Consider the following 8,152-nt stretch of genomic DNA (forward strand, 5'->3'; position numbering starts at 1 on the left):
TGTGTGTGTGTGTGTGTGTGTGTGCCGGCCTGCGTGTGAGCTTTGTCTGTATGAGTCCGTGCACCATGAGGATGCCAGGATGCGTCACACGCAGAGATATACACATAAGCAGCTCATCCACAAACACACACAAACACGCATACATACCCCCCCCCGCCCCGGAGGAGGGTTACTGGAGGATGTAAGGCATGCTTCAGCCTCGCCCTGTTGTGTCTCTCTCTGTGTGTGTTGTTTCTGTTATGTATCGTCGTTCCTATTTTCTTCTGCATGGTGTTGCTGTTTGTGTTTCTCTCTCTGCCTCCTCCTCTGTTTTACTCAACTGGAACGGCACACGCACGCACGCACGCTAGCGAGAAAAAAATAGAAAGACACAAAAGATAAGGAAAAAAGGGGGCGCGGAGAAAACACAGAGGGAAGATGCTACATGTATCGCGTGTGCGTGTGCGCATGCGTGTGTGCGAGAGACAGATAGAGTCGGAGAAGGCAACGAGAAACGCACACAGACGTGCAACAGGGCAGCAGGCACAAGAAGAAAAAACAAAGATCCAAAAGAAATACGTCATTTAACGAGGGTACACAGCCAAGGAAGAGGAAGAGGGGGAGGGGGGAGGGCAGGAGGACGTTTATCAAGAGCACAAACAAATAAAAAAAAAACATAGAACAGAAGGAGAAGGGTCAGCGAAAGATTGGTGTAAGAAAGCGAAGGGGGGGCGCAGAGGTGACCAAACAAACCGGGACTCCGTGGACGTGCACACACACACACACACAGACACACACGAAGAGAGAAATAGACAGCAACGCAACCAAAAAAAAGAAGGGGGAGGGAGAATGGGGAGAAGAGGAAACGCGGCAGGAGAGAGCCCTTCAAAAAAAAAAAGAAACCCACGAATGAAAGTGCTGATGGTGATGAGAGCAAGGCAACGACGGCGAGAGAGAGCCTCCACGACATGGCAGTCGCCTCCCACACATGTCCACAAGGGATAATACGTGGAGAAAAAAAAGAACGCGGAAACGTTGTTCTTTTGTGCACCTCCGCCCCCTCTTTTCCTTTGGTGGTTTCCATCGCGCTCTTTGTTTCCCTTCGGCTACTGGCGAGTGTTCCGGTTTGACTTTAACCTCCGTTGACATCTCCCGTACCTCTCACGTTGTTCCTTGTTCCGCTCATCTGGAACCCCACTTCTCCATCCGTTGCACACGCCTAACACGTGTCTTCGTGACCTCGGTGCGTTTTCGTTTTCCACTGCGTTTCTTGGCTCTTGTCGTTGCCTCCGAAGAGCCGTTTGAGACGGACATGGCGCTCTTCGCGTCTTCTGCCGCATAACTCGTGCGCTAAAGAGCACGTGCTCGCCAGAAAAGGTATAAAAAAAAACGTCCGCTTTTCCTCTCTTCACTCTCTCCTGCGAGCACGTCACGCACACACACGCCCCTGCAGGCACACCACTTGTCCGATGTCTAACGCTGAAAAACAACGCGAAAAAAAAAGCATACAGAGAACGAAAAAAAAAGAAAAACAACAACCATAGGGAGGAGAAAGGAGAAACATTGGGGAGAGAAAGTGCGGAAGAAGGAGGGGGAGAAGGGGGAGGGGGAGAGAGAGAGCCGCGCAACCCCTGGATGCTGCGCCGCGTCTGTTTTATTTTCTCCTTCATGCATTTTTTTTTGCTTTTCCGACGGTTAACGAATAGACAGACAACATCTTTGATTGCGCTTTGCCCATTCAACGCTCTCCTTTTTTGTTGTTTGTTGTTCGCCATAGCGTGCTGTGTGACTGTCACGGAGTACCTAAATGTGAGAGCTTCCACGCATGCATTTTGGTGAGGACACGTCTCTGGGACGCTCGCACGACGTGCTTCTTGCACACGCCTTCTTTTTTCCCCCTCTTCTCTCCCGCTCCATTTGATTCCTTCGCTCGCGCCCTAACACGGTACGGCTTCTTGCAGCCTCGCTGCGTTTTTGCACCGTCGTTCACCATGAAAAGTCGCTCAGCTCTCTGGGGGATAAAAAGCCGCACACACGCGCATCAGCCACCACGGCACCACGGCACTTCACGAAGAGCGCGCATACGTGCAGAGAACAGCCGTAATCAGCGACGAGGAAGAAAAAAAAAGGCTTCCAAAGCGAGGGCAATGCAAGTCTCGCAGGCACACGTCAAAGGCTGCGAGAAAGAGAACCATAAACAACAGAAAACGAGCAGAGTGGAGAGAGGGAGGGAAGGGGAGGGAGGGGGAAGGGGAAGGGGAAGGGGAAGGGGAAGGAAAGCCCTCTGTCCCCCCCCCGCCTCCCCAAAAGAAAAAGTAGACAAAAAAATACAAAAAAATACAAATTCATCGCCCTCACCGACACACGAAAGGATCGGCGGCGAGCTCGGCAAGCGGAAAAAATAAAAATAAAAAGAAACGTAGAAGAGGGGATGTGAAAAGTGCCATCGTGTGAACATAGCGAGGTCCACATCCCGGGAGTGTGTGTGTAGATGTCTGGGAAGGTTGGGGATGCGCTAAGCTACCTCGACCCACTCGCCTCTTGTCATTCTTTCGATCCTTGGTCTACGCTTGAGAAATCCTGCCTCACCTCTTTATTTATTCGGACGCTCCTTAGGTTCTGCATCGCGCCCTCTTCACGTATGCGCGTGCGCGTGTGTGTTCTTGCTTTCGTGCTTAGTTTCGGTGAGGAAAACGTCCACCTCTCCGGACATAACCAGAAGCAGGGAGGAGCCGAAATCACTCGATAAAAAGTGCTCGGCGAGCGAAGAAGCGACGGCACAAACACCGGCACGTACGCCGAGCCGTGAAAACAGGCACAAAAACCACAGACATGGACGCACCCCCCTCGCCTGTTTAACAACGAGAAGAGCGTCAACAGAGAAAGAGCGCACGTGACTGAACACGATGTTTTTTTTTTTGTTGTTGTTCCTTTCTCCTTATCCCGCGGGGACGCAAGGTAGGGAGAGGAGGAAAGGTGGGAGGAGGGAGGGCGTAGCGTGAACACACAGGAGAAAATAATAATAATAAGAAACACAAAAACTGCGCAGAGGGGAGAAGCGAGGAAAAATAAATAACTAAATAAATCAAAGAAAACGGAAGAGAGCCACAACTGAAAGAGCCATCACGAATTAACGACAGAAGAAAAAAAAAATTGGACACGGAATGGAGAAAGAAATACGCAGAGAGGTAAAAAAAATGCAAAAAAAAGAAAGCCAACCGACACACCACAAACACACACACACACAGAAATAAAGACGGGAACAAACAGGAAATAAACTAATAATAGATAAATAAAAACGAAGAGGCGAATGACACACATCCGGCAACACTCGAAACCGGCAGTTCCGCCCACCACCACCACAACGAACAATCATTCTGCTCGTGTGCGGGTTTTCTTTCCAGTTGTCGATGATACTCATCATTATAATAATACTAATAAAGAGGAAAATAAAATATTTTTAAAAAAGGATGAAAAAGAGAACTATCGCAATGGCAACGCAAAAGCATCCCGCCCCCCCCCCGGGGGGAGGCACGGACTAGAGTGTGGGAGGGGGGAGGGGAAGGGGAAGGGGGGTGGATGTCGGTGGTGCACGACAAGAATAGAAAACACCGCAAAAGCCTCCGGAATGAGGGAAACACAAAAAGGTAGAAAAGGAAGACGACACACACACACACATGTTTATATGTACATATATATATATATGTATTACATGAACAAAATCACGTGAAAGAGGCGAGAAAAAAAGGGACGACAGCAGAGGGCTGTGGGGCAGTACTAATAGCGACCACGCTGGAAGCTGAAACTGAGCGCAAGCGAAAACAGATAGGGTCACGTGAGATTGGAGGGGAGGGGAGGGAAATAAAACCAAACCAAAAGAAGAATGACGTGCGCGTTGAAATCATGAAAAAGGACACACAAACATTTTTTTGTAAAAAAAGGCCTGTAGCGACTAAGAGTGGAGAAAGACGGACAGCAGTATATACGAGCTGAGGGGAGTATCAGTGAACAGAAAAAAAAATACAAATCATCGAAAGCAAGCGCAAAGGTGCTCATACGGCCGCGCGCCAGTACACACACACACAAAAGAGGAAACGGAAATATATATATATATATATATATATGCACGGGTCACCACCGTCGATGAGCAGCATCGAATATATATATATATAAAGAAAATCATAACGCGCGCACATGATGGAGACATTGAAAAGCAAAGAAACAGGCAGCGGAGTGGCGAGAATATAATAAAAAGAATAACGAACAAGTTGAAGGAGCCGTGTCGGAAGAGTGTCAGAGGGCGTGCACGAATTGAGAGGGAGACGGAGAGAACCAGAGTGATTACACGCAGAGACGCACACACGTGGAAGAGTGAGCAACCGATACCACCACAACCGATCACACCGTCACCGATGCACAGACACGGGCAAGTGCGCGATACCGGCACAAATACAAGGGTTGACAGACAAGCACAGGCAGAGAGGAGTCATGGGGAAGCAGCCGAGGACGTTCAACAAAAAAAAGGCATGCGAAGACTGCGGAGGACAGCAGGAGGATAAACTACGTCGCATAAATATGTCACTGCTGCACGCATGCGAGTCCACGCTAGCTCGTCCATCTCTTTCATTTATCTTGCCCCTCCTTGTGGTTAGCTGTTTCTTTTTTCTTTTCGCGCTTCTCCACTGCTTGCGTTAGTGCGGGTGGTCTACACTTTTCCTCTCGCGCTCAACGCACTGCACTCTCCCTTCTCCCGTGCTCGTTCGCCTTCAACAGCAAGAAGGACAGCTGCCGCACTGCGGCCCTCCACTACCGCCATTCTCTCTTTCTCTTGCTCTCACTTTTACTTGGGAAACTGACAGCGGAAAAAAAAAGTGAAGGCATCCGTAGGGATGCCCTTCATATGTTGTTTTTTTCCCCTCAGCCTCACACGTTTTCCTTTCCCTGCGCGTTCGTGCTCTTTCATCTTCAGCCTACCCGTTCCATCCCCCCCCCCTCCCTCTTAGACCCCCCATCCGTTGACACGACATGTACGCGGGCAGTGCACACCAGTGCAGCCACACACAGCCACACACATCCATATATACGCACATCCGTCCACACACACAAACTTTCGAGCGACTACGTCTCTGTCTGCTTATCCAATCATACATCGGCACACGCGTCTGCCGATTTCACTTTTCCATTTTTCCCTGGTTAGTTTGTTGCGTGTAAGAGGCGGAGGTGTGGGGTATATCCGTGGATGAATGAGGGGGTGGGGGTGAGGAGGAAGGGGGGCGTGGAGTGCACTGCACGTCGTCTGAAGTCGACAGAGAAGTACACAAAAAAAAGGGCGCGCATGGCGGATAGATTTCCCGCACAACGACGACGACAACAACAGATAAAAAAGAGCGTCGAAAGAAGGCACGAAAACGAACAAGCGAGAGAATTTTTTTTGTTGGTGGTGGTGTTGTTTGGGTTGGAAACGATGGAGGGAGGAAGGGAAGGTCTGCCATCTCGGATAAGATAGTCCTCACGAGCCCTTCGCTTATCGGTAAATTTCGCAGCATGGCCCAGTACACGTTGTCTGCCTCATTTGTTCTCTTCGCACTATTTCGCTTGTGGGTGGCGCACCATAGCTGAGTAACTCTCTGTGTGTGTGTATGTGTGTGTGTGTGCGTGTGTGGCCGATGAGGCGAGGCAACCGCGGAGAGACCGAGAGTGGGAAGGAAGGGAAGGCTCCAGTGCCTTACGCCACGGGTGTACGCATTTGAGGAGTTGGTCTGTGTCTTCGAATCACTCGATCGCTGCGTCCTGCATCATGGCATGAAGGTATCGTGCTGATGCGCCCCCTCCCTCTTTCGCAGATACAGCTTCCCCAGGACTCTTTGCATGCGTACTGGCGATCCGCCCCTCGCACCTGCCTCCATCAGCTGTTCCTCTTCACTCCCTGCTTGCTGGCACGGGGTGACTACAGTTGAGCTGCACCGACTGTAATGTGAGCCGCTTGATATGGAGAGGTGTTTGTGGATATGGCTATGTGGCACACACACACACACAAACGTGCACCACGGGCCGACCCCATCAGTCGAACACGGCCATCTGCTGCGCCGCCCACAGCATGGCTGCTGCCTGGGAGTTTTCCTCCTCAGTGCTCAGAAAAACGCCCTGCCCCTGCGGCTGTGGCTGCACCGCACGCTCAAAACGGTAGTGGGCCCCAAGCACTTTTTCTCGAGCGGCGCCTTCCCGAACATCGTGGAGAGGTGGCGGCACCGCTCGAGCGGCGCTGCCTTTGCCCGTGTACGGTTGGCGCTGCAGATGCCTCCACGACAGCTGCACCTCCTCCCTCGGAGAGGACGCGCTGTCTTCGAAGCTGCCCTGCAGCCACTCCACATCATCGCCAACGAGTCGCAGACCACAGCCGCTGACATTATTGCTCCGATCGGCGCCGCGGAATGACACGCACTGGCTGCCGCTGTCGTAGTTGCCGCCCCAGCGGTGCTGCTGGAGCGGGCGTGAGCCACATGTACTGTGAGCCTCGGTGGGTGCAGGCATGATGGATGTGCTTGCCCCAGGAGTGGAGGAGGCATGAAGCGTCGGCATCACCACACCCCCCAGCGCCGCTGCGACAGCGCCTACGGCGGATGACGATGGCATTGAGCGGCCATAGACGTCCTCGGGCTCCTGCACCCCGGCAGATGTGAGCAGGGTACAGGAGAGGCAGTGCGGCATGAGGCCCAGGTGCGGGTCCTTTGGTTCAAGTCGTGTGTCGTTACTCCCGCTAGCGTTGTCAACGGCCGGGTGCTCCGGTTCCGAAAAGAGTGGCGGTGCGCCGTTGATGTGCGGCATTGTGAACTCAGAGGCGACGTCACTCCCGCTTACTGTGGCGATCCCGGGGGCGACGACAAGCCTCGCAATGCGTCTCGTGTTCGCTGATGAATGCGGCGCCGGCAACATCGCAGAGGACGCTGTGGGGGTGGTGATGGAGGGGCTGCTCGTCTGGAGTCGCTCAGCCATTTGTGTAGGCAAGTGTGCCATCATGCGTCACAAAGGCCCTACTAGAGAGAGAAGCGGCACTCGAAAATAATAAAAAAAAAGGGATGCGCACAACGCGGAGCACGTGCGAGGGGAGAAGGGGAAAAAAAACAAGGAAGCTGTAAACGACAACGCAAGCGCCGAGACGACGGGCGACACACACACACACACACAGCGGGCAACAATGGAAAGACGAAAAATATGCTGGTGGGGAGAGAGGGAGAGGGGAAGAGGAGGGGGTTTCCTATCCTCGAGAGTCAGGTAAAAAAAAAAAGCCTCCAACCACGATGAAGAGATAACACACGCACGCACACACGGGAGGGAGACAGAGAGAAGCTGATCGCGCAAACGGAGCTAAAACGAAATTCAAAGACAAAAAAAAGAAAAAAACGTAAGAAGAGTTGAAGGGGAGGAGCAACCGAGAAAGTGGGGGAGAAGATACCACACAAGCCACGCGCAAAGGAAGAAAGCTAGGCACAAGCGAAAGTGGAAGAGCGTGCAGGAGCAGCAGCAGCAGCAGCACAGAGAGAGAGAGAAATGAAAATAAAATAAAATAAAAAATAAAAGAGAGCGCACGCCAACACGCGCGAGAGCAAAACGGGAACCGAAAAACAAGAAATGACAGAACAACCGCACACACGCACGCACGCATGCACACACACACACAGACAGACGAGCGAGGGAGGAAACCAAAAACACCAAAACAAACCGCCCGAGTAAACTCGAAGGAGAGAGGGCGAGACAGACGGGAGTTCTCGGTGGTGCTGGTGCTGGTGCTGGTGCTGGTGGTGGTGGTGGTGAAAAAGCCGAACACAACGAGAATGGAAATAGCACACACACAATACGCTACACCGCACAGCACACACCTCAACGAGTTAGGACAGAGGGAGGGCAAAAGGCGGTGTGGAGGCCGAGGGTGCGAGGGGGAGAGGGCTTGATAGTGAGCACGAAATTTAAATGAAAGAAGAAGAGCTTATCCTTTTCCTTTCGTTCACCGACAGAGAGAGAGATATGCAATGTATCTGTGTTTGGGTGAAGCTATATACAGAGACAGACAGGCAGGCAGGCAGGCAGGCAGGTGAAACCAGAAAACGAAGTTGATTCACCAAAACAGCGCACAAAACGGAGGAAAGGGTTCGGAAGAGACGACAGAGTGAGGGGA

At 51.9% G+C, this 8,152-nt stretch overlaps 1 protein-coding gene across 1 annotated transcript; it reads right to left on the reverse strand.

Annotated features, from left to right (window-relative positions):
* Positions 1 to 6,039: 6,039 nt before the first annotated feature.
* LMXM_12_0490 (hypothetical protein, unknown function) lies at positions 6,040 to 6,912 on the reverse strand (the record flags this gene model as incomplete). The annotated part of the gene is made up of 1 exon (XM_003873105.1): positions 6,040 to 6,912. The coding sequence occupies one exon, from the start codon at positions 6,910 to 6,912 to the stop codon at positions 6,040 to 6,042; it is 873 nt and encodes a 290-aa protein (XP_003873154.1).
* Positions 6,913 to 8,152: the final 1,240 nt, after the last annotated feature.

The sequence above is a fragment of the Leishmania mexicana genome, chromosome 12 (genome assembly GCF_000234665.1).
Source record: "Leishmania mexicana MHOM/GT/2001/U1103 complete genome, chromosome 12".
NCBI lineage: Eukaryota > Euglenozoa > Kinetoplastea > Trypanosomatida > Trypanosomatidae > Leishmania > Leishmania mexicana.